The sequence below is a fragment of the Ursus americanus genome, chromosome 1 (genome assembly GCF_024610735.1).
Source record: "Ursus americanus isolate L20-20 chromosome 1, mUrsAme1.1.p, whole genome shotgun sequence".
Classification (NCBI taxonomy): domain Eukaryota; kingdom Metazoa; phylum Chordata; class Mammalia; order Carnivora; family Ursidae; genus Ursus; species Ursus americanus.
In genome coordinates, this window is record NC_142127.1 from 89,154,824 (window position 1) to 89,180,295 (window position 25,472).

A 25,472-nucleotide genomic window follows, 5' to 3' on the forward strand; every position below is an offset into this window, starting at 1 on the left:
TGGAGCTCCTTGCTCAGCGGGGATCCTGCTTTTCCCTCTCCCTCTGCCCCTCCCCTATGCTCATGCTCGCTCTCTCCAAAGTAAATAAATACAATCTTAAAAAAAAAAAAAGATTCCATAATAAGAATACTCACTGTGGCATTCTTTGTAGTATCAAATGAATGGATAAAATTTGAAAGTCCAAAAATGAACTATTGCTTATATAAACGATGCTATCTATCTAATGGATTACCCTGAGACCATTAAAATGCAGTCGCGAATCGCTTCTCGGCCTTTTGGCTAAGATCAAGTGTAGTAAAATGCAGTCGCGAAATAACATGTAATGTGTCACAATAAAGGATCTTTAGAAAAATAGATATTTTATACATACAGTACACACAGCATATGTACTTGAAAGAAATACTCAAAAATAAATCACTTGAAAGAAATACTCCACAATAAATCACTGATTTATTTGTAGATTATCTCCGTAGTGAAATTATAAATGAGTTTTTCCTTTCCTTTTTGCCTGTCTGTATAATTGAATGAACATAGAAAAAGAATAAAAAAGGATTTTTTAAAAGATTTTATTTATTTTGGGGTGCCTGGCTGGCTCAGTTGGTTAAGCAGCTGCGTTTGTCTCAGGTCCTGATCCCAGGGTCCTGGGATCGAGTCTTGCTTTGGGCTCCCTGCTCCGTGGGGAGTCTGCTTCTCCCTCTTCCTCCACCTGATGCTCCCCTCTGCCTGTGCTCTCTCTCTCTCTTTCCCAATTAAATACATAAAATCTTTTAAAATAATAAAGATTTTATGTATTTATTTGAGAGACAGAGAGAGCATGAATGGGGAGGGGCAGAGGGAGAGGGAGAAGCAGGCTTCCCGCAGAGCAGGGAGCCCGATGTGGGGCTCCATCCCAGGACCCTGAGACCACGACCCAAGCCAAAGACAGACGCTTAACCGACTGAGCCACCCAGGTGCCCCTAGAGCTCCTTTTTATGCAGGACAAAAGATGTTCTTTTAAAAAACAAAGTAGCACCTGCCATGTGTTTATTCCTCTTTGCGGACTGTTGGTGGCTATGCTCCCACGTGCTCCCACGTGCACACATGTGCACACACACCTACAGATGGCCTCCAGAACTCTGGGGAAGGTGTGGTCAGGAGGACGGGCTGCCCTCAGCTCGCCCCCTTCATCCCTGCCCTCCAGCGGACCAGGGTTCAGAGTGGACAGGAGAATTTCTGCAGGGGTCAGGATTGGGGGCAGCTGCCCAGGGTGCTGGGTTTGTGGGCAAAGCCGACTGACTTCAGAGCAAGACCCACCCCTGAAGGGGCTGCACTGGTTTCTGGTCATCAATGAGCGGGGCCGCCTAGGATCAGGGCTTGGAAATGGAAGCCTTGGCTTCTGGGAGACAATGGCAGAGTTCAAAGGCACTGGTTTATGGCAGCTAATAAACACACCGGGTGGAGTCAGTGCCTGGGAAGGGGGTGGGGGGACAAGAAGAGCACCTGTGCCCCCTCTGAGCAAGTGTCATGCCAGTGAAAAGACCCGTGAGGGTGCCAGGGTCCCTTCCATCTTGGAGGGGTTGCAAGTGTGAACCCCTGGCCCTGCATCCCTAAGTCCTGCCCTATGAGCCGTTCTCGCTGGGAATAAGGGAGGACTGCCGAGCCTCCTCATCTGGGCTGGTAAGAGGAAGGGTCCAGGCTCCCCTGCCTTCCCTGGCCGTTGCTGTCCACGTGCAATGAGGGCCTGAGCCTTGGGCAGAAATGCACCCTATCCCTGGGAGCTCTCTCACACACAGCCAAGGGCGGGGCCCGCTGGCTCTGACTGTCAGGCTGTCGCTGGGCTCCACCAGCTCCCAGGGACCTGGCGGGCACCTGCCTCCCCACCCCCTCACCCATTCTCTCTTTCTCTCTCTCTCTCTCTCTCTCTCTCTCTGGGGCCCTATCTTCCCTTATATGGTGAAGGCAGTTCCTAGAGGAGGGGGGGTGGGGACAAAGGTCGCTCTCCTGCAGCCAGCTTGCCACAACTCCCTGAGACCTCCCAGGTGGCAGCCGCCTCCCCCAGACAGGTAAGGCAACCCTGCGGGACACTGGGGCAGTAGGCGGTGGGAGACGACAGGACAGGGACCCCTGCTTCTTGCTGGCAGCGTAGGGCCTCCTGTAGCACCTTGGAGCAGATGTGAGGGAGAGGCTCGGCATTCTGGAGTGTCTGGAAAGAGCAGGGAGCCCAGTGTGGCTTCCTGGGCCTCCAAGGAAAGAATTGTACAGTCTCCACTCTAGACAACTGCTCTTTCAGACCCTCACCTGACGCTAGCTTCCGTTCAGGGGTCAACCATCCCGATTGCCTTTGGATGGGAAGAATCTGGAGACACGGGACTTTGAGATTTAAAACTTGGACACTCCTGGGAGAACCGGGACTAGTTGGTCACCCTGACCTCACTTGCCTCCCCTTCCCCCCACCCCACCCCGTCTCTTTGCTCATTTGTTCTTTATCTGAAACAGTTTCTTTCTTTGTGCTGCTATTCTCCCTGGCCCTGCTGGGGCCTTGGTGCTCCTGAATCCTAGGGTGTGAGCAACAGCCGTCAGAAACTGAATGGGCAAAGGCAGAGAGAGGCAGGAGGCTGGTGACAGGCAGGGCCCTTTCGGCCCCAGTCCATGCCCCACCACCCAAGCACGCACCTCTGTCCCATCTCCCCTCCACCAAGACCTGTCATCTTGGCCTTACCAGCCCCATGTAGCCGAAATGGGTGGAGGGGAAGTAGGAGCCAAGTCCAGACTAGGGTCTTGGGACATGGGGTCCACCCCTTCCCAGAAAGCCTGCAAAGGCATCCCAGGTCTGCGAGGGGCAGAATCTGTGGGCTGGGATGCTGGGGTGTCCTCACTCCCTGCTCTCATGGGCCTGGGGAAGCAGGAGGGTGTCCTGGGTTTTAGGGCCTGCCACATCCCTGTCTAGCGCAGAATGGCATGACTAGGGACTGAGAGCAGTGACAGCACCCCACAGGTCTCTGAAGCCGGAACCCTGAAGACAGCAGGGCGACAGTTAGGCAAGGAAAGGTGGGACCTGGGTGGAGCGGGAGCCCTAACTCCCGCCAGGGCTCCAACACAGTCCACCCCTTCCATTCCACAGCTCTGTCTTCAAGGTCTGTGAATATTGGTTGAGAACTTACTATGTGCTAGGAGCTGGGGGCTACACAGACGAACTGTCTAGGCCCTTGACCTTGGAGACCTCAGACTTAGAAACAGATCCTCTCATCACCAGGTGGTCAGGGGGTCAAGAGAGGCATGGGTCCAGGATGCCTTGGAGCGCCCGGGGAGTTACCCTCAGTCTAGCCGGAGGATTCTGGGAAGGTCTCCTGAAAGAAATGAGAGCTAAGCTAAGTCTGGGGGAGCATGTCACCTTTAGCCATGTGAGGAAAGGTGGGGAGAGCATTCGGTGAAGGGAAGAGCAGGAGCGAGGACATGGGGGGAGGGGGAGAAGCAGCCTGGGGTGTCAGGGCAAGCAAGCAGTCCCAGCATCACTAGAAGGCTGCGAGTGAGCAGAGAGAGGTAGGGGTGTGACATTCAGGTGCACGGAGGGGCAGGAGAGGGAGGGGTCCAGGGTGTTGCACAGGTGGATGACTTTGGGGGGGGTCTGGGAGGAATGGTGCCCTTCCTCAAGTAGGGGGCAGAGAATACTGGGGACCAAGAGTGAGGGGGGCAGCCAGTGAACTCCATTTGAGGGAGAAGGCAGTGCATATCCAAACCTGGGCCTTGCTGTGGGCATGGGGGAGTGAGGAGCCCATAATCCTCCCACCAGGTCAGGAGCGACAGCCTCTCTGGGGAGGGACCCCCTGGGGTGGGGGGCAGGGGCGTCTGCTCGGACCAACAAGGGTGAGAGCAGGAGCCATTGGAGAGTATGGGGTACTCTCCAAGTGGGGGTACCCTTGGAGTATGAGTTCACCTCTCAGGGCTGCCCTCCTCGGGATCCCCTTGCCCCCTACCCCAGCGGAGGTTCAGGCTGCTGGAGGTCCCGAATCCTGACTTTCCTCTCGGGAGGGAAGGTGCCAGCTTTTCCAAGTCCCTGCTCCCCCAAATCTCCACTCGTCTGGTGGGCAAGAAGCGCATCCTCCTGTCTACCCTCAATTCCTCTTCCTGCTCGCTCCTAGGATCAGAGCCTGTCCCTAGAGGTCATCTGGTTGACCTGACCCTCCCCCCATCCCTAGATGAAGAATCGGGACTCATGTGGCTACGGTTAGTGAGCGTCGAAGAGTCTGTCTCGGAGAAAGGGGGATATAGGCCAAGGTGGTAAATGAAATAACACGGAAAACAGTTTTTTCTTTTGTACCCAGACTGGTCCTACTGACCCCGGGGTCCTGGGAACCCACGGTCGCTGTGGGGTGAGAAATACCTCATAGAATGGCCATGGCCCACAGGGACATCAGACAGGGCCCAGGCACCAGGGGCTCCTAGGAGCACGGAGCTGGTGACCCGACAGGGTCCTCTGATCTGCCAGAGGGGGCGCTAATCAGAGGCTGGGCCTGGAGACCTTGACCCAAACTCCTGAATGCCGGGGAGAGAGGTCGCCCCTCAGGATTCAGAAGAGGGAGTTTCCCAGCTGTAAAGGGCCAGGTCATTGTTCCAAGAGGTGACTCAGAGTCAAGGTGCCAGGAGAGATTAGATAGGGAGGTTCCAGGCTGTCAGAGCGTGAAGCCTGACCCTCGGGGCCACACGACCTTTCATTCATTGTTCATCAATTCAAGGAGCATTCAAGGAGCCTTCTTGGGGGGCAGCCCTGTGCCAGGCTGTGCCAGGCTGGGTGGTGGGCTTGATGGGGAACAGAGGTTGCCTCCAGCCTGATAGGGAGAGGCAGGAAACGAGGGTTGAGAGTAACTGGGGACAAGCTGATCTCCACCCTGGCTCATATCAGAGTCTCTGGGAAGTTTTTTGTTTTTAAGATTTTATTTATTTATTTTAGAGAGAGAGCAACCAAGTGGGAGGGTTGGGGGGGGCGGGGAGAGAGAGAAAGAGAGAGAGAGAGAGAATCTCAAGCAGACTCCACGCTGAGCATGGAGCATGGAGCCCGACATAGGCTCATCTTACAACCTTGAGATCATGACCTGAGCCCAAACCAAGGCTGCACACTTAACCAACTGAGCCACCCAGGCGCCCCTCTCTGGGAAGTTTTAAAAACAACCAAAAGACAGAAAATAAAGTACCCAGGCCTGGGCCGCACCCAGCCTAATTAAATCAGAGTCCTTGGGGGTAGACCTGAGCAGCGCCAAAGCACTGGTATTGTTTAAAAGCTCCCGAGGTGATTCTGACAAGCAGCTGCAGCAGGGGACAGAGCTACAGCTGAACACGGAAAGAGCCATAGAAGATATCATAAAAAGCTTGGGGGGGGGTTTCTTTCAGCTCAATGGGTGGAGGCTGGTTCACACTGGGAGAGTTCACTCTGTCATTGACCCATCCACCCATCCATCCATCCATCCAGCCAGCCAGCCAGCCATCCATCCATCCATCCATCCATACAACCGTCCACACATCCATCCATCCATACAACCATCCACCCATCCATCCATACAACCATCCACCCATCCATCCATACAACCATCCATCCATCCATCCATCCATCCATCCATCCATCCATCCATACAACCGTCCACACATCCATCCATCCATACAACCGTCCACACATCCATCCATCCATCCATACAACCATCCATCCATCCATCCATCCATCCATCCATCCATCCATCCATACAACCGTCCACCCATCCATCCATCCATACAACCATCCACCCATCCATCCATCCATACAACCATCCATCCACCCATCCATCCATACAACCGTCCACCCATCCATCCATCCATACAACCATCCACCCATCCATACAACCATCCATCCACCCATCCATCCATACAACCATCCACCCATCCATCCATACAACCATCCATCCATCCATCCATCCATCCATCCATCCATCCATACAACCGTCCACACATCCATCCATCCATCCATACAACCATCCATACAACCATCCATCCATCCATACAACTGTCCACACATCCACCCATCCATCCATACAACCGTCCACACATCCATCCATCCATACAACCATCCATCCATCCATCCACCCATCCATCTACTCCACAAAGTGCCCACATGTTTTAGATGCTGGGGGTTCAGTACTGAGCAAACAAACATGGCCCCTGCCCTTGTGGGGACTAGACCTTCAGCACCACCAGAACCGTGGCTGAAGGGTGTTTGGGAATAACTAGGAAGGAACACGAAACTGCTGCATACACTTTTTCTACTGTGGTAAAATACACGTAAGATTTACCATTTTAACCACTTTAATGGACACAGCCCAGTGGCGTTCAGGACATTCACGACCATACAACCATTGCCACTGTCTAGTTCCAGGATTTTTTCATCATCCTAAATGGAAGCTCTAGGCCCACTAGTAGGCCCTCTCCTCCCTCTCCCTCCAGCCCCTGACAGCTGCTGATCCACTTGCTACGTGTATGGGTTTGCCTGTTCTGGAGAGTTCATATAAATGGACTCACACAACACATGGCTTTTGTGTCCAGTTTCTTCCACGAAGCATAATGTATTCAAGGGTCATTCGTGTTGCAACATGTATTAGCACTTGGTTCCTTTTTACGGCTGAATAATATTCCATTGTGGGAAGGTACATATGTGTGTGTGTGTGTGTGTGTGTGTGTATACACACACACCACCTTTTGTTGATGGACATTTGGGTTGTTTCTACCTTTTGGTTATTGTGAATAGAGCCACTATGAATTTCAAGTACAAGTTTTGTTTGAACACCTGTTTTTTTTCTTCTGGGTGAATACCCTTTTCGGGGCCCTTACTTATTTTTTGCTTTCCTTTTTTTTTTTTAAAGATTTTATTCATTTATTTGACAGAGATAGAGACAGCCAGCAAGAGAGGGAACACAAGCAGGGGGAGTGGGAGAGGAAGAAGCAGGCTCATAGCAGAGGAGCCTGATGTGGGGCTCGATCCCATAACGCCGGGATCACGCCCTGAGCCGAAGGCAGACGCTTAACCGCTGTGCCACCCAGGCGCCCCTTTTGCTTTCCTTTTTTTAAGCCTGTATGTTTTTTTTCTTTTCAGTCAGCATGGCTTTGATAAAAATTTTTCAAAAAGAAAAATTGTTTGGGGCTAAAGAAGGGCCTTGAATGGCAGCTGAAGAGTGGGGGCTTTAATTAGTTAGGTAATAGGGAGTCAGGGTAGGGGTTTGAGCGAGAGAGGGACAAGATCACAGCTGGGTGGGAAGACTGGAGGCTGGGCCCTCGGCCAATCAGGGGCCAGGGTGGACTGCCAAGCCCTCACCTCCCCAAGTCCCTGAGCCCTGGCCTCTGGCGCTCTGACCTCTGGAGCTGTGGGGAGCTCTCCGGGGCTGGGCTGGAAGGGCAGCACCTGAAATACTCCCAGCTCCTCTGTCCTCGCTCCCCCCCCCCCCAGGCTCACCCACCATGACCAAATTGAGCGCCCAAGTCAAAGGCTCCCTCAACATCACCACCCCCGGCGTGCAGATATGGAGGATCGAGGTGAGGCCTGCCAGGGTGTCGGGGCTTTGTGGGCTGAGGGAAGGAAGGCGCCTGAGATTACCCTGCCCTCCTGGGGTGCGAGCCCCTGGTGCCTGTCCCCCGGCCACCCTCCTGTCTTCTCAGACCTCCCGCTCCTCTTCCTCCTCCCATCGGCACATTCATTCTTCGGGTCAGCTTCCTCACGCCCTCTCCTGCTGGTTCTCTGCCTCTCCCAGCTCTCCCTGGGGTCAGGGAGGCAGGGCAGCTGGGGGTTCTGGGTGGTCCCGGGCAGCCCCTCTGAGCTCCTTCCTCTCCCCAGGCCATGAAGATGGTGCCTGTTCCTTCCAGCACCTTTGGTAGCTTCTATGACGGCGACTGCTACATCGTCCTGGCAGTGAGTGGGGGCGGGCACGGGAGGGGCTGAGCTGGCAGCGAAGGCCCCTGTGGCATCAGGGAGGAACCTCGAGGCTGGGGGCAGTAGAGGGGGCTGCCCGGGCTTTAGCCCTGGCCAGCATTCGCTGGGTGCGCCCACGGCCCGGCCTTCGTGGCTCTCCCTGCCCTCGGCCCGCTGAGCTCCCACCCCAGGTGAACTTCTCTGAATGTGTGGTCCTGGGGACGCTCTGAGCCAGCAGGGTGTCACCCTACCTACCCCAGGTCCACGTTTCCGAAATCCGTAGTCCCCTTCGTTTCACCTTCTCGGGTTCTGCCGCATCCCGCACTATTGAATGCATTTGTATTTGTCCTTATGTTGACTGAATCGCTTTCCAAATTTAAAGCCATTTATTTAAAAACATAACTCCACATCATTAGCATAATAAGGGGAAGGCGGTGTTGCACATCGCAAACAGAAGGTGGCTATACATTGCACGTTTGTTTGCACACCACCAAATCGTCTTGCAGGCCTCTGACAGCCACTTGCCCCCTGTGTCCCGAGGCTGTGGCGGCCGGGGGCGGTACTCTTGGCTCCTGACCACCCGTGCGGTGCGCTCCCTGCACACCCCCCCCAAGCTCACCTGCTGCCCGGGCCCCACGTGTGTGCGAAGCCATGCAGAGCAGGGAGGTGGGGAGAGGGCACGGGAGCCCAGGGCCTCGGGCTCACCGTGCGTCCCCTCTCCTCTCTAGATCCACAAGACGGGCAGCAGTCTGTCCTATGACATCCACTACTGGATCGGCCAGGCCTCGTCCCAGGACGAGCAAGGGGCGGCCGCCATCTACACCACACAGATGGACGACTTCCTGAAGGGCCGGGCCGTCCAGCACCGCGAGGTCCAGGGCAACGAGAGCGAGGCCTTCCGAGGCTACTTCAAACGGGGCCTTGTGTACGGAGGGGCGTGCTGCCGCTGGGGAGGGGAGCAGGGCCGGGGAGGGGAGGAGCTGGGGCCAGGAAAGGAGCCTCTTGGGGGGAGACCCACAATGGGCTTTTGGAAACTTCTTTCCGCTTCCGGAAGACCATTTCTGCCGCTGCCCTGTCCTTGGTTTTTATCCCTCGGCGTGCCCTTTAGCTGCCCCAGAGGCCGTTGTGAAAGTCTGTGCACCTGAGTTTTTGTAAATCAACCCTCATGTTTGTAAATGTTCTGGAAAGCCGGTGCCGAAGGAGGCCTTCCAGGGCCCCACATCAATCCTTCCCTTCGGCCCATGGGCAGATGACCGTTCTTCCCGTCTCTAAAGCAGCACTTCCACACTAAACACCCCAATTTCTAGCTTTTCTTGCAAAGTCTGAAGTTCTGGCCTCCGGGCTTTTCCCATGGAAACACACAGTCAGGAGCCAAGTTGCGACTGACCAAGTACAATAGGCCAGAAGCTCTCTGGTGAGCCGCAGTCCCCACCCTTCCCTTTTATCTTGCTGCTCTTCTTCCAGCCCACCCCTTCGGGCATTTGAACTGGCCCCTCTCCTGTCTGCTTGGGCTGCCTCAACAAAATACCATAGAATGAGCAGCTTAAACAACAGAAATCAATGTTCTCACAGTTCTGGAGGTTGGGAAGGCCAAGATCAAGGTGCCAGCTGATTTGGTTGCTGGCGAGAGCCCACTTCCTGGCTTGCAGCCGGCCGCCTTCTCACTGTGTCCTGCCATGGGGAAGAGTGAGCGCGCTGTCCGGTGTTGCTTCCTATAAGGGCACTAACCTTCATGGGGCCCCACCCTCAGGACCTCATCTAAACTTTATCGAATTTTACCCCCTCCCAAAGGCCCCATCTCCAAATACCACCACACTGCGGTTAAGGCTTCAACATAGGAGTTTGGTAGGGGACACGATTCAGTCCATAGAATCTCCCCTCCCCCCTTCCCTGCAGCCCCCTGTCCTCGGAGCTCTGTCCTGTCCTTCCACAAATCCACATCACCACGCGCCCTTCTTTTCAGGCCCTCTCGGCAGGGCAGGGAATGTGGCGCAGGGAGTGAGGCATCTAGGGTGCAAACTCTAAGGAGGCTGAGGAAGGTCACACACATGCAGGCAGAAGACTGACCTTGCACTTGCATGACCCTGAGAGCGAGTGCCTCAGCGCTGGCAGCTGAGGGAGCCGGCCCTCAGATGGCCCAGTGGTGGCCGGGCACCCCAGGCTGTCACACCTCCCAGCCCTCTCACTCCAGTTGGGTCAGCTCCCTCTCTTCTCAGGATCCAGAAGGGGGGTGTGGCTTCTGGCATGAAGCACGTGGAGACCAACTCCTACGAGGTCCAGCGGCTGCTGCACGTCAAGGGCAAGAGGAACGTGGTGGCCGGAGAGGTGGGCATCGGCCAGGGCCCTGGGGCATGGCGTCCTGTCTCCCCTCCTAGGCCGGGTGGAGGGGTGAGGGCAGGGAGGAGGCGGGGAAGAGATGTGGACGGTGGCAAGTATCTGAGTGGAGACTCACCTCCCCTCTGGCTGGCGCTCCAGGTGGAGATGTCTTGGAAGAGTTTCAACCGTGGGGATGTTTTCCTCCTGGACCTGGGGAAGATTATCATCCAGTGGAACGGGCCGGAGAGCAACCGCATGGAGAGACTCAGGGTAAGTGTTGCCCACGCCCCACCCCTCTCCCCAGTCCCACGCTGCCCTCACCGGCTCCCTCGCACCCGCCCCTCTCCTGCCAGTCACACTCGCCAGACTTCTGCCACCCCCCAACCAGCCCCCAGGTCCCCAGGCCTCTCCTGGCTGACCGCCCTGGACGGTGTGTTCAAACGTGGAGCCGAGTCTCCGTGTGTATGTGGAGACGTAGGCATGTTGGGCTTTGCGTGCATTCTCGTGGCTCGTCCGCTGAGGTTTAACGAGTGCCTGCTGCATGGTGGACCCCGAACCAAGATGCGGGGGTGAACTGAGTGGGCAGAGCCCTGCCCTGGCTCTGGCCTCCAGCTGGGAGAGACAGACATGAAGAGAGTAGCTGAGAAGTGAGGGGTGGGCACGCGGCCCTGGGAGTTCTGGGAAGTCTTTCTGGAGGAGGTGGGATGGGAAGGAGAAGGCCTTAAGGCAGGGGAGAAGTGGCTGGTGGGGGGCACAGGATGGCGATTACAGGGAGCTGGGAGAAGAGAGAGGTCTCGCTCTCGCTCTCGGGTTGTGTTCTGGGGCCAGAAGGCTGTGTAAGAGGGTTGGGTTCTGTTCTTGGTGCCCAGGAGTTCTGAAGGCCGTCCTGACTCCTGGGTGGCGAAGGGGTGTGGAGGGGCTGCGGGGAGGCAGGGAGCCGGTGGCCATCTGCGTGAGGATGGGAGGAGGTTCCCCGGGCCTCTGGGACAGGAAGGAGGATCCATTGGTCTTACCTGCAGGGCGGATGGGGCCGAGGAGGGAGGGGCGCTATGCTTGAACCACCACCGGGGAAGGGAAGGAGTCCCATTTCCCGAAATGGGAAAGACCAGGAGCAACACATTGGGGCGGGAGGGGGTGGAAATCGAGGTCAGTTTGGGGCATCTTAAAATGGGTTCTCCTGGAAGTTGGGGGGAGGGGAAGAGAGCAGAGAGCTGCGCTGGTGACAGAACCAGGAAGAAGCCCGGGGACTGGGGCTGGGGACCGAAATGCCAGGAGGTTGAGGAGGGGGAGCCAGGGTGTGAGTGTGTGTGCGTGTGTGCATGTGAGGAAGTGCGCCGTGTGTGCACGCACATGTGTGTGAGCACACTGGAGGACACGCACGCGCGTGCGTACGTGTGCGCATGCACATGCGAGCTCACTTTGGGGCAAAGAGACTGAGCCCTATGATGTCCAGGGCTCCACTTTTGTCCAAAACTGTGAAGTAAAATCACAAATGTCAATGTCAAAATGGAAGGCCCAGCAAGTGCACCCCAAAAGCCCCCCTGCCAACGAGAAAACTGCTTCCCCGATGGGGTTCACTTGGGTCCCTCAAGGGGGTACAGGCAGGACAGGTGCCTCATCCTCTGGGGCTGCTGGAGGCGGGGCCGGGCTCTCCTGCACGGCTGGGGGTGGCGGACATGCCCTGTCCCCCACCACCGCCTTCACTGTCTCCGGGGCCTCCCTGCAGGGCATGACCCTGGCCAAGGAGATCCGAGACCAGGAGCGCGGTGGGCGAACTTACGTGGCTGTGGTGGACGGGGAGAACGAGAAGGAGACCCCGAAGCTGATGGAGATCATGAACTATGTGCTGGGTCAGAGGGGGTCGCTGAAGGCCGCTGTGCCCGACACCGTGGTAGAGCCGGCGCTCAAGGCCGCCCTCAAGTTGTACCAGTGAGTGTCCAGCTGGGCTCTTGGTGGCCACGGGTGGGGGCCCCCAGGGGGCTGGGCTGTGGTACCCCCCCCTTGTCCCTGCTGTGCCTTTGTCCTGCAGCGTGTCTGACTCCGAGGGAAAGCTGGTGGTTAGAGAAGTCGCCACGAGGCCACTTACCCAGGACCTGCTCAGTCACGAGGTGAGAGGGTGTGGAGACCCCCAGGCCCAGCTCCCATCCTGCTGCACCTGCCCGCTTTCCCCCAGGTGGGAGCAACGCCAGGGGCTGGAGCCATTTTCGTGCCTGCAGCTCCGTGGCCCAGCGCCTCCCGCACTCAGGCTCCCACACTGCGTCTCTCGCTCCCACCCCTAGGACTGTTACATCCTGGACCAAGGGGGCCTGAAGATCTACGTGTGGAAGGGGAAGAATGCCAACGCCCAGGAGAGGACGGGAGCCATGAACCAGGCACTGGTGGGCATGGGGGTCAGGGAGGGGAGGGGAGAGAAACAGACGCAGCAGGAAGAGGGAAGTGGGGTCAGACCAGGTGTAGCACCAGGCAGAGGCCTTGGAAAGCTCTGGGCCTGAGCCAGCCGGGGGTGCTGAGGGTCAGTTCCGTAGCTGCCTTGGGGGGTTCTCTGCATGCCAGGGGCCAGGCACCAGGCAACCTGGGGGCCTCCTCAGGATGTGAGCTCCCACCTCAAGCTCGGTTCAGAGAAAGGAGGGAGAAATGGAGGCTGGCCTTCCTGCAAGAGGGGATTGGGTCAGCTGGGGGGCTGGGGCCAAGTCAGAGTTTGGGGTCCTTATCAGGGCTAGAGTCAGTAACCCTAGCTGGCTTGGGGTCAGCCTTAGAATGGGGGTTGGGTTCAACGTTGGAGACAGCAGCTGGTAATTGGGGCTAGAATTGAGGTAAGGCCAAGTTTGGGATCTCATTGGGTTTTGGGGTTGGGGTCAGAGCAGGGCTTAGCTTTGGGGTCAGCACTGGGACTGGGGTTGGGTTCAAATTTGGGCTTGGGAGCAGGGGTAGGTTTGTGGTTGTGTCTGGTTGGGGTTCGAGCCAGCCTGCGGCTGGCATCGGGGGACTGCGGGGCTTAGGAGAGGGACACAGACCCAGCCACCCCTTTCTCTTCCCAGAACTTTATCAAAGCGAAGCAGTACCCGCCGAGCACGCAGGTGGAGGTGCAGAACGATGGGGCCGAGTCAGCTGTCTTTCAGCAGCTCTTCCAGAAGTGGACGCTTCCCAATCGGACTTCAGGCCTGGGCAAAACCCACACCTTGGGCTCTGTGGGTGAGGACCGGCCGAGGCATGGTGGGGTCAGGAGCCGGCGTGGGGCTAGGAAGACACCTGCACCTGCCTCCTGTCCTCCTTCCCAGACACGCCTCTTCCATGTGCTCTTTTCCCCTGGCTCTGGGCTCCCCCGGTAGGGCGGGGACACGAGGGAACATAGGTAAACTGAGCTGTCCCACAAAGGGAGCTGAGAAGCACCTGTCTTTGCTTTGGAATGGGGTTGTCTCCCTGGAAACCAGACAGCATCAGTGTCTCACCAGACAATGTTTGCTGAAGGCAAGCTCAGTGCCAGGCCCCTGGAGGAGGATAAAAGGGTTGTCCGTCTCCTGGCTCCTCTGGGAGGCTTGGGGTGGGAGATAGGGTTTTGCGTTAAAACTGCCACTCTCTAGGTCTGTGACCTTGGGTAAGCCATCCGATCTCTCTAGCCTCGGCTTCCCCATCTGTAAAATGGATCTGAGAATTGTAGCTGTCATTCAGGGCTGTTGTGAGGACCTGGGGGACCTCAGCTTGTGACAGCTGGTGTCCTGCTTCCCCTCCCCTCTCCAGCCAAAGTGGAGCAGGTGAAGTTTGATGCCACGTCCATGCACGTGCAGCCTCAAGTCGCTGCCCAGCAGAAGATGGTGGACGACGGGAGTGGGGAGGTGCAGGTATGGGGAGGGTGGGAGGCCGGGGCTGGGTAGGGCGGGGTCGGCGGCACCTGTCCTGGCCCTCACACCAGCCTCGTACTGGCCCCAGGTGTGGCGCATTGAGGACCTGGAGCTGGTGCCGGTGGATTCCAAGTGGCTAGGCCACTTCTACGGGGGCGACTGCTACCTGCTGCTTTACACCTACCTCATCGGCGAGAAGAAGCACTACCTGCTCTACATTTGGCAGGTCAGCACCCCCCTCCCTTGAGTTGAATACCTCTGGTGATGGGCAGCTCACCCCTTTTCCATCCTGGGACTGCTTTGGCTATGAGATCCCACTGGCACAGGGTACCCCCATTCACAACCCTTGCCCCTTCTCTGTGTTCTTGGAGTCTCTCTTCCAATTTCCATGGCTTCCAGAACATTCCCTTCAACTGCTCAAAGCACCGTGGGTTTTTAGGTCCAGATGTGAGTGTGCAGGGAGATGTTTCGGTGCTGGGGATAGTAGTATGGTAGCCATGGCGTCCCCCTGAGTAAGGAGAGGAGGTCTGGGGTCAAGGACAGGGTAGCAGGTGAGCTAGGATTGATTGACCGGGGGCCGGAAAAGTTTTAGGTGTGGGTCTGGGATCAGAACGGGTCTGGGTCACATTGGGTTTGAGCTGTGTCCAGAGCAGTGTTTGGTGGGGCAGACAGTGGGGTTTGGGGCCAGGTGAGAATCGGGGATGGAGTTGTTGCTGCGGCCGGGGATGGGCTCAGAACTGGGGCCCACCGCCTTCCCCCCACTTCTATCGTGCTTGTCCCCAGGGTAGCCAGGCCACCCAGGATGAGATAGCAGCTTCTGCCTACCAAGCCGTCATCCTGGACCAGAAGTACAACGACGAACCAGTCCAGATCCGGGTCCCGATGGGCAAGGAGCCACCGCACCTCATGGCCATCTTCAAGGGACGAATGGTGGTCTACCAGGTGTGGCTGCTGGCCCGCGGCGCCTGGCAGGACCCACAATTGCCGCGGGGTGGGCATCAGGAGATGGGGGAAGGGGACCTGGGGGGGGGTGGGCCTGGGGGTGAAGCGCGTCCTTCGTAGGAGAGGACTGTGTGAGACCCCGTCACCCATGTGGAACCGGCAATAGAAACCAGCATTCTGTGCTTGAAGAACACGGAATGAGTGCACAGCGTGGGCAGGTCACGTTTCTCTCTACACCCATCCCCCCAGGGCCTGTGCATGAGAAAGGCGGGTCTTTGGGCTAGATTTGAGCACGTGGTGAGCCTGGCCAAACGCCCCGGTGCCTTCCATCATAATGGAATAGACATTTCAGCAACCAGCTGTTAATCCAGCGCCCGTGAAGCCTGCAGCCCTCTGCCGGCGCCGGGGCTGGAGAAGGCCGCGCGTCCCCGTTGCCGGTCTTGTTGCCAGAGCGGTGAACTCACAGCCCGAGCGGGGCACTGTGTGCTTAAATCCAGACCCGCATTCACCATTCACCAAGGAGCTCGAATACTGGGGCAGGCAGGGAGTTCGTGCTGGAGGGGGGGTTTGGAGGGGCTCTTGACATCAGGGTCAGAGTCCAGACGCTCAGCAGAGGTAACATGAGGGTATGCTGTGCAGGGACACAGCAAGGACAAAGGCCCAGAAGAGGGGATCCACGCAGAACAGGGAGAAGCTTAATGGGAGGGTCTGGAGAGAGCAGAGTGAGTCTGGAAGGGCCTGTGGGGCCTTCAAAGGCTGGGCTGAGCTGGTTCTAGTCTATAAGCAGAGGGGAGTCATTGAAGATTTCTGAGCGGGGGAGTGCCATGACCAAAGCAATGCTTTGGAAAGGCTAGTCTGGTGATGATGTTTTAGAGGACCTGGGGGCGGGCGGACCCCACCCCAGCCTCTCTTCTGCTCTGTTCTCTGTGCCCCTCTTGAGAATCTTCCATCGTCTGTATTAAGTTGCTCCCACCTCTCTCTCTCTCTCTCTGCCTTCTCCCCACATGCTGCAGGGAGGTACCTCCCGGGCCAACAGCGTGGAGCCGGTGCCCTCCACACGGCTGTTCCAGGTCCAGGGAACCAGCTCCAACAACACCAAGGCCTTTGAGGTCCAAGCCCGGGCCAGCTCCCTCAACTCCAATGACGTCTTCATTCTTAAGACCCAGTCCTGCTGCTACCTGTGGTGCGGGAAGGTATGGGCAGGGGCCGGGGGCCTCCCCCTCCCCAAGTGGCTCTTAGGGGTCCCCAGGCCTCAGGGGAGCCTCCAGCCAGTAGGTTCTTTCGGGCTCGTTTCCCCTAGCTGCCCCTAGCCGGTCTCCCTCTGCCCTCACGTTCTCTGCTCTGCGCCTGGTTCAGTCTTTCTCATTTGGCTTGTCTCTGTCTGTCCCAGTGTTGGTCTGTCTTTGTGTCTGGGGCTCTCTCTCACTGTCCCCGTACCTGCCTCTGCCTCTCCACTGATCTCAGGCTCTTGGATTCCTTCTCTTGCCCCGTAAGGGGGGGTGCAGACTCCTGTCCCCTCTGCCGTTCTTTGAAGTGTCCAGGACAGAGGACGGGTGTGCATGGGGTCCCGATCCAGGCAGGAGGGGCCCCTTTGGACCCAGGAGCTCTGGGCCAGTAAACGTGGTGGAAGGGTGGGGGGAGGTGTGGCAGTAGAGATGGTCTCCCCCAACACAGCTGATCCCCCTTTCCCCAGGGCTGTAGCGGGGACGAACGGGAGATGGCCAAGATGGTTGCAGACACCATCTCCCGGACGGAGAAGCAAGTGGTGGTGGAAGGGCAGGAGCCGGCCAGCTTCTGGGTAGCCCTGGGTGGAAAGGCTCCCTATGCCAGCTCCAAGAGGTAGGTATGGGGTCCCTCTGCCTCCAGCTCACCTTCTGAGGCTGGGGAGCCTCCCAGCACCTCCAGTCCCTGGCCCAGAGTCTGCAGCAAGCATGGACTGAGGACCCTGTGTACCAGGTCCCCAGGGCTACAAGATGAAGAAAGAAGGGGCCGCCCACTGGGCCCTCAGAGCTCCTTGAGCACAGGGGCTGTGTGTGTGCTAGCAAGCCTGGGACCTGGGGCGGCGGTGGGCAGGGGGGGTTCTTGGCAAATGGAGTTCACGGGCAGCAGGAAGGAACTCAAGGAGAGCAGCAGGGCTTGCCCTTGGGGAAGAAGCTGCCAGAACCCTGCCCTTTAGTCCTGACACAGGACCTGGATGCTGAGAGGCCCCAGCTGTAAACACTCTTTCCAATGGTTTTTCTAAAGAACACCCATGGTCAGCTATTCCCCCGTTCAGAAGTGAAAGGGCATTTCTGCAGTGGCAGGGGGAGGCCTAGAACGAACATAGCAGAACTTCCCAACGGGCCTGGGCTTGCCGAAGAGCCTCTGGAATGCAGGGCCTGGAAGGGCAGTGGGGATTTCTCCCTCCCGAGCGCTCTCAGAGTCTTGCGCGGAGGGGGGCGCTTTTCATCTGATCAGAAAAAAGAGCATTTTCCTAGAAGCAGGGCTTTCCGCGTCGGAGTCCTGTGTCCTCCATTCTTCCTTCCTCACACCTTCTTGCCGAAACAATTTTCTCCGCATCCTGCAGATTGCAGGAGGAAACCCTGGCCATCGCCCCCCGGCTCTTCGAATGTTCCAACCAGACCGGGCGCTTCCTGGCCACAGAAATCCCTGACTTCAATCAGGATGACTTGGAAGAGGACGATGTGTTCCTGCTCGATGTCTGGGACCAGGTAGGATTGAGGCCCGGGGCCCTACCTTCCCACCAGCTCAAGCCCCAGGGCCAAGAAATAGTGACTTTATGGACAGGTAATTTTTGACATTTTCTTGCCTCCCTCATTCATTCTTCCTGGGGGTGGTATTATGAACAGCAAAAGCCTAAGGAAGAAGGAGGTGGGTAGGGAGGACCGTGCCCCCAAGGGGCTGCGGGACAGCATGTGTTTTCCCAAAGCCCCAGTTTCTTTCACAAGGCAGAAGCGTGTTTTTGAGGGTCTACGGCTTGGGAGAGGCCGGGGGTCCCACACTGGCAGAATCTCCGAGCAGAGGACATCTGTCCAAGCTCTTCATCTCCCAGATGCAAAGTCCAGACGAGATGGGGCCTGCCCGAGGTCACCCAGCTCCACTGTCAGGCGTCGGAGCCTGGCTGAACCCAGGTGGAGCCCGGTGGGCCAGGGAGGACGGGAAGCCCGGCCTAAACTCTGGATTCTGCGCAGGTCTTCTTCTGGATCGGGAAGCACGCCAACGAGGAGGAGAAGAAAGCCGCGGCCATCACGGCACAGGAATACCTCAAGACCCACCCCAGCGGCCGTGACCCCGAGACCCCCATCATTGTGGTGAAGCAGGGACATGAGCCCCCCACCTTCACAGGCTGGTTCCTGGCATGGGATCCCTTCAAGTGGAGTGTGAGTGGGCCAGCCCCCCACTATCCTTACAGCCCAGCACGACCTTCTCCAGGAGGCCACTCACGGCACAGCCCGAGGGCAGGGCAGACCCCCAGGCTTTTCTATTCGTTGTGATAGATGACCAGTGATATATTTTTAAAGAGGTTGGAGAGGGCCTCGAATAAAAAGTCAGACTGGGTAAGCCCATGAAGCCCCCTGGTGAGGGAGAGGGAAGGGAGTCTATCAAGCACCCAGGCTCGTGACCCTGCCTTGTTTGTGTACCAATGGAGCTCAGAGCTGTTGGACCTTCTTGCCAAGAGCTGTACTGACCACTTGAACTTAAAGTAACTGAAGTTAAATGAAATTAAAGATTCGATTTCTCACAAGCCCCAAGCTAAGTGCTCCGTAGCCATCCGTGGCTAGTGGCTCCCAGGTTGGACAGCGCAGAGAAGAACATTTCCGTCATTCTAGAAACTTCCCCAGGACAGTGTTGTTGGCTCCTCAAGCCGGATGAAAATGATACACGTCAGTTCTAAAGGACAGACAAACGTCTTCCTGGCACCCACTTCTAAGCAAAATGGGCCACACCTGGGGTCCTTACCCGAGGGACAGGGAGTCAGACTTCCACAGGACTTTCCTGAACTGGCCCCAGACAGAAGCAGAGGGCAGGTCCTCAAAACGGAAGCCCGTGCAAATGTTCTGCAGGAAGGAGGAAGGTTAGGGCCTGGTGGCTTTGGGTGCACGAAAGTTGTACAACAGATGAGTTTAGGGAAATAGATCTTAATTTCCTCAAATACATGTTTTGAAAGCATTCGTTCAGGGCTGAGTTTAGTCCTGAGGGCAGATCACACAAACCTCAAGCCTGCGGACCTAGATGCCAGAACTTCTTAGATTCGTCTCGGGGTCTCAGGGCCACAGCTCTGGTGGCCCTTCCCTCCCTCCAGGCCGCGCTGACTGCTCTGTCCGGCATCAGCACCTGCTTGGGGCCAGGCCCTGGGCGTATGGAGAAGCCGCTCCTCGTGGGGCCAGGGTCCCTTGGACTCCCTTCATCCTTCTGCAGCAGGGTTCCCCTCCAGGCTCTGGGAGGAGGCCCCGGTTTTCCAGCACCCCTCCCGGGTGTTCCCCAGAGCCTCCACAGTGTGGGTGGCCTCTCAAGACTGCACGTTGCTGCTCACACTGCCTCTGAGGGCGGCCTCCATCCCCACGTGGGGCTGAGCAGGGCCTTTCCTGACCATCAGTCCCTTGGGTGCCCACCCTCCCCATCTAGCCTCCTTTTTCAGGGTCCCTCCCCAGCCCCTACCTGAGCCCCCTCTTCCCCTTCCCATCCCCAGGCCTTAAGCCAGCCTTCTTTCAACCCGCCAAAGGGAAACATTCTTCCATGTCCTCTGTTGAGAGCCAGGTCTCACTTGTTATTGGCTTTATGTGCAGAACACCAAATCCTATGAGGATCTGAAGGCGGAGCTCGGAAACTCTGGGGACTGGAGCCAGATCACTGCGGTGAGTAGCATGCAGGGGCTGGCTGACTACGGTCAGCCCCATGGGAGCTGAGAAAACTCCAGAATAGAGAGCAGGGTCCTGGGCTTTCCTTTCCACCACGTGCTCCCGCTGCTCATGGAAGTGCTTCTCCCTGTTGAACTTCAAGGCCACCAGCTGTTTTCCCTCCTCCATGTCTGAGTCTGATCATGCATGAAAGTCTGGGTGAGGGGAGCCAGGAGCAAGGTGGGGACGGCTGGTTAAAACACAGGTCCCAAAGTCCCACTCACTCCCCCGAATTCTTGTTCGTGGAATTGGGATGAGCCCCTGGGAATATGCCTTTTTTAAATGCAGAGCCAGGTGATTTGATAGAGTTAGTCTGCGGTCTCCACTTCAAGAAACAATGATTCATCTGCTGTGGTCACCCCTGGGGTTCTTTCTCCAGGTGCAAACTGCAGACTCAGTTAGTGAATAAACCTCACTGAGCCCTTTGGCCCGGGGTTATGGAAACCTGAAAGCAAAACCTTTCCTTCAAGAAGTTCACAGCCTTGCAGGTGAGGCAGGACCAAGCAGACTCTGTAGAAATGTGTCCAGAACACCAGAGCGATTTCACAAGCTGCTGGGGTAAGCAGCAGATAAGGCCGGCTCGTCGGCCCCACCCGCAGGCTGAGTACCGCGCGCTCAATAAACCCTTGTTGGTGGACTGATGGCTCAGGCAGGAAGGCATGGATAGTTAGGGCAAGGCTAAAGGAATTTACTGGTGACAGTTTCATGACAGATAAGAGAAAGAGGGTCATAAATATCCAAGGCGGACTTAGAAGATCTGTGCCATGGAGAAGTTCTTAAGTCATAGAACAAAATAATCATTTTGGACCCAATGGCTTCGGCTGGGTACAAACCACCAAGTTTTAGTTCACAGGTCCAATCAGGTGCTGTGTTCTTATGGGGAGTGTGTGTATGGGCAGGCGGATGGGTAGGGGGTGGTCATGGAAGGCTTCTCGAAGGAGATACTCTAGAACCAATGTGGACCCCGGAGACAAAGGCAACCTGGGAAGTAGCCACAAAGCAGAATGAACCGGTAGTTTCCTTCTTTTCCCTAGGAGATCACCAGCCCTACACCGGACAAGTTCAATGCGAACAGCAACCTCATTTCTGGGCCTCTACCCGTCTTTCCCCTGGAGCAGTTGGTGAACAAGCCTGCGGAGGAGCTCCCTGAGGGTGTGGACCCCAGCAGGAAGGAGGTAGGTCAGACTCGAGGGGGAGGATGAAGGGAGCTGGGGGGCCGTCTGCTGGACTGCTGGACTGATGGCTCAGGCAGGAAGGCACAGGTAGATAAGGCAAGGCTAAAGGAATTTACTGATGACAGTTTCATGACAGATAAGAGAAAGAGGGTCATAAATGTGGGGACTGACCCCCCAGATTGCGCCCTGCAGGTGATTAGGTGCTGGGGCTGCCCTGCTGAACAAAACAGACCTGCTCTCCGCCTTTACGTGAGGTGACATCTCAGCAGGGACAGAGGGTTCAAAGGACCCTGATTACATTATGGTTTAATTTCGGTGATGATAAGCGCCACAAAGGTGAACTACAGGGGCCACGAAGAGTCTTCCAAAAAGGAACCTGACTTAGAGATTTCCTTCTGAAAGGTGAACAGGACTTATTCAGGCAAAATGGACTATTCCTGGAAAAGGGAACAGCATGCATGAGGCCCAGAGGCAGGAAATGAGCACAGCGGCCAGCGTGGCTGTGGTGCATGGAGGGGGGGGGGCAGTAGGCTGAGGGGCTGGGGGCCTAACTGAGCAGTGCCTGCTACGCCCCGTTAGGGAATGAGGTGTCTGTCCTGAAAGTGGACAGGAGCCATTATGGTTGAAGCAGGGGAGTGGTGGGAGCAGCAGTCAGGTTTATGCTTTTAAGAGATCACTACAGGGGCACTTGGCTGGCTCCGTTGGCAGAACGTGTGACTCTTGATCTTGGGGTTGTGAGTTCGAGCCCCACGTTGGGTACAGGGATTGCTTAAAAATAAAATCTTTATTTTTTTAAAGATTTTTAAACTTCTTAAAAGTAATCTCTGCACCCAACGTGGGACTCAAACTCACAACCCTGGGATCAAGAGTCGCATGCTCCACTGACGGAGCCAGCCAGGGGCCCCCAAAATAAAACCTTAAAGAAAAAAAAAAGATCACTATAGCTACTCAGTAAAGGGACTGGAAAGTGGCAAAAGCAGCAGCCAGAGGCAGGCCGAGTGGTGGATGGGAGCCCGGATAGGTGGTGCCTGGGGAAGTGGAGGGAAGGAGGTGGTTTAGAGAAATTTTAGGAGGTAAAGTCGATGACACTTGGTAATTACGGGATGACGGGTGTGAGGTTGTCGAGGGAGGCAATTGTGTCATTTTCTGACATAAACAAAAAAAAAAAAACCCTGCATCAGACTGAGCTTAGAAGGGGATCCCCGTGAGTTTGGCGGTAGCCATGCCGTTCGAGGCAGCCAGGGACATCCGGGGACATCCGGGCTGAGGCACGCCGGGTTGGTGGGCAGACTCTTCTGAGACCCCCCAGGCCAGAGACCCACCAGTGCACAGGGTCACTCGTGGGGACAGAGTATGACAAGAAGAGAGCTTGTTACAAATACATTTCCAATACTCATTCCCACTATAGGAAGACCCAAAATGGATGGCAAAACTGGCTTGATGGGGGTATCAAGAGACAAAGTACTCTGGTTATAATAAACCATAAAGGCGTCTTGTGAATGAATTAAGGAATCTACAGAAGAAAGATGCCTGATCTCTCCAAGTCTGTTAGGGGTTTGGGCCCAATATGTGTTCAAGGGTATTGTTCCCAGAGCATTTGCACGCTGCCCTTCACCTTGGAGACCATGTTCAAGCCTTCTCTCCCAGATCTACCTATCTGTGTCCTCACTGGAATACTGGGATGATCCCAACATATTTTTTGTAACAGTGATGCTATGAATATTATTTGCCCAGCACCTGGTACATAGAAAGTGCTCTGTAAATGTAAGGGGCTGAGAAAACTGGAGAGAGGGGAAGTGACTTGACATAGCTACTTAGCCCCGAGTCAGAGCAAGAACCAGGTCTTTGGAGTCCTGCTGCTACTGTCATATCATGTGGCATGAAGTATTTCTAAAAGGAGGGGCAGCCAGTGTTTCTGACCCAGGAGACCGATAGGAGGCTGAATGGGTGGTGAATTCTGAATGGGACAAACAGAATCAAGACAACCCTACCATGTAGACACACTCTACACAATCAGTTGTCTATTGCTGACTTTTTTTTTTTTTAAGATTTATTTATTTGAGAGTGAGAGCAAGTGTATGTGCGAGGGGCAGGGGAGGGGCGAAGGGCGAGGGAGGGAGAATCCCAAGGGGGTCCTCTCTGAGACAGAAGCCCAATGCATGGGGCTTGATCTCCAGACCCTGAGATCATGACCTGAGCTGAAACCAAGAGTCGGACGCTTAACCGACTGCACCACCCGGGTGCTCCAGCACCTTCTTGTGAGAGCTGTAGGTCAATGTTCAGTGGGGAGAGTAGGAGAGGTCTTCAGGCCTCTCTGGCTCCTCCAAACTCGGAAGGGGAGCCAGTGACAAGGAACAGTGGGGTGGTTGGTCTGGCTGCAGGCAGTAGCAAGAGGATAATCTAAGTGTTTGAGTACAAATGAGTAAACCACGGAGAGGCGGATGTGGGTATGGGTGAGGCCAGTAATCGGCTGGCAGGACCACAGAGTCCAAGAGTAGGACTAGTGGAAAGATACAAGTCCACTGGGATGGGCAGTTCCTGCTATCTGCCCTGGGGGTCAGAGTCCAGAAGTCTCAGCCAAGCTGTGGAGCCAGCCTGGCTGGGGCCAGGGACGGCACCTGCAGCCACGGCTGTGAGGGACCTGGGGCGGGGGTTTGCTCCAAAGCAGTTTGGGGCAGGCAGCTCTTCCCCATGCACTGATGCCCAAACCACTCACCTTTCCTGTCTTCTTCCCTGCCTGGGGGAGTGGGCAGGGCTCTCGGGGACTTGAGGAGAGAACGTTGGGGCGGAGGAGGCAAACCTAAAGACAGGTTAGAGAACTTGAGGCATCAGACCCACCCGAGCTTGAATCCCACCTACAGATGCTGTCCGCGCTGTTCAGTTAAGGGCTCTTTGCAGGAGTGGATAAAACACTCTCCTGGAGTGGGGGGGGGGGGTCACACTGAAAAAAAAACCCATGGCTCTTCCCACCCCGTCCCCTTCTTGGTGCTAGGGGGCAGAGACGAAGGCTGGGAGATGCCATTTTATAGCCGCTTCAGTTTGGGGTTCTCACGTGACTGCCTTGAGGGTACCTGGCTTGCCTTAAGCGGCATCACTATTATATTCTGTTAGGAGGGAGCAAAGGTCATTTCAGGCAATCCCCTCATCATATGGAGAAAGATAATACCCCTGGCTTAGAAAGCAGTCTCTCAGTCATGATCTCTAAGCCAAGAGTAAAAAAGTAGAATTGTGCTATCCAAACTTCTAGATCATTCATAGGATGGGAGAAGCCGGTATGAGTGAGTCATCCAAATATTTCGTTCCCCGTTCAGAACAGCCAGGGGTTTTTGCAAGTGCCACAGCCGTACCTGTGCGCGAGACTGCGGCTTGCCGGGCCCGTCGCGCTGGGCCGGCCAGCCTGCTCACTTGGTCCCCAGCAAGGTAGGGCCCAGGAGGCGAGCGCCTTGCAAGGGTCATGGCTTTTGCTAGCAGAGCTGGGCCTCCTGTGGTAACAGCAGCGGCGTCTCATATTCAGAGCTGGGTGGATTCCGTTCTGTGGCTCATGTGCTTACTCTGTGGGCCGGACTTACAGGAACAAGGATCCTCTAGCTTAGGTTCACTGTTTACTAAGACAGATGATCAAGATACCTTGTTTCCACTCCCCTTTCATGTGTAATATTATTTTCATCCCCATAAAAGCATTACAAAGAAGGAAAAATTGGCCTTGAAGATTTTTCTCCCATTTTAGAAAGAGGAAAACTAAGACATTCTCTTAGCAAATTCCCTAGCCAAGTCCAATGTCCCAATTCTTATTTCAGAGCTAGGTGCACTTGTCAACAGGGGCTCAGTCTACTTCACGTTGATCACATTCCAGATTCAGGGATCACGCTTCTTAGACCTCAACATGCCACCTGGCTCCTCCCCATCTCTGTCCGGGTTCTCCCGCCATGACCTGTCGTGGCTCTTCATGTGCCTGTTACGACACACCTATAGGACTCAGCCAAGTAAACCCCGGGGAAGAACGTGACCGTTGCCCTCTGGTTCCTCTCTCCTTTCTAGGAGCACCTGTCCATCGAGGATTTCACCAAGGCCTTGGGGATGACACCCACTGCCTTCTCTGCCCTCCCTCGATGGAAGCAACAAAACCTCAAGAAAGAAAAAGGCCTGTTTTGAGAAGCAGGAGTGGCTGTGGTTGGAGAGCAGTTCCCTACCTTGCTCACTGTCTCATTGTTTTCATGACTGGTTTATTAGTCCTATACTAATTGAAGTGAAATTTTACCTGTGGGCAACCTACCTATTCTTCCAGAATGGTACCTCCGTAAGGAGACTGTGGTCCCAATTTCAGCTCTTCAGAAGGTGGTCGCATTGTTTCGATCCAGGGGTGTTAATGTCACTTTTAACCATCCTGTTCTAGAGCTTTCCC

At 55.9% G+C, this 25,472-nt stretch overlaps 1 protein-coding gene and 1 pseudogene across 2 annotated transcripts; both read left to right on the forward strand.

Annotated features, from left to right (window-relative positions):
* The first annotated feature begins 259 nt into the window (after window positions 1-259).
* Window positions 260-405, forward strand: LOC123779488 (U2 spliceosomal RNA; annotated as a pseudogene).
* A 1,564-nt stretch (window positions 406-1,969) lies between these two features.
* VIL1 (villin 1) lies at window positions 1,970-25,342 on the forward strand. Of its 2 annotated transcripts, XM_087863424.1 has the most exons (21): window positions 1,998-2,042; window positions 4,119-4,203; window positions 7,442-7,527; window positions 7,826-7,900; window positions 8,629-8,825; window positions 10,117-10,225; window positions 10,376-10,486; window positions 11,943-12,145; window positions 12,246-12,324; window positions 12,496-12,594; window positions 13,255-13,408; window positions 13,955-14,055; window positions 14,144-14,281; window positions 14,839-14,997; window positions 16,011-16,190; window positions 16,691-16,836; window positions 17,564-17,708; window positions 18,189-18,377; window positions 19,785-19,853; window positions 20,930-21,070; window positions 25,109-25,342. In XM_087863424.1, exons 2-21 carry the CDS (start codon window positions 4,176-4,178, stop codon window positions 25,220-25,222), a joined length of 2,523 nt encoding a protein of 840 aa, XP_087719550.1. In that variant the 5' UTR covers window positions 1,998-2,042; window positions 4,119-4,175; the 3' UTR covers window positions 25,223-25,342. The 2 variants fall into 2 exon arrangements, with proteins under 2 accessions (XP_045633575.1, XP_087719550.1); XM_045777619.2 differs by lacking the exon at window positions 4,119-4,203 and having other exon boundaries at window positions 1,970-2,042.
* Window positions 25,343-25,472: the final 130 nt, after the last annotated feature.

What these genes read in the sequence shown, in the direction of transcription:
- VIL1 (XM_087863424.1), top strand. Translation starts at nt 4,176, where the DNA reads ATGAAGAATCGGGACTCATGTGGCTACG. An exon ending in TGCAGATATGGAGGATCGAG is followed by an intron (nt 7,528 to 7,825) that starts GTGAGGCCTGCC and finishes TCCTCTCCCCAG; the next exon opens with GCCATGAAGATGGTGCCTGT. An exon ending in GGAACGTGGTGGCCGGAGAG is followed by an intron (nt 10,226 to 10,375) that starts GTGGGCATCGGC and finishes CTGGCGCTCCAG; the next exon opens with GTGGAGATGTCTTGGAAGAG.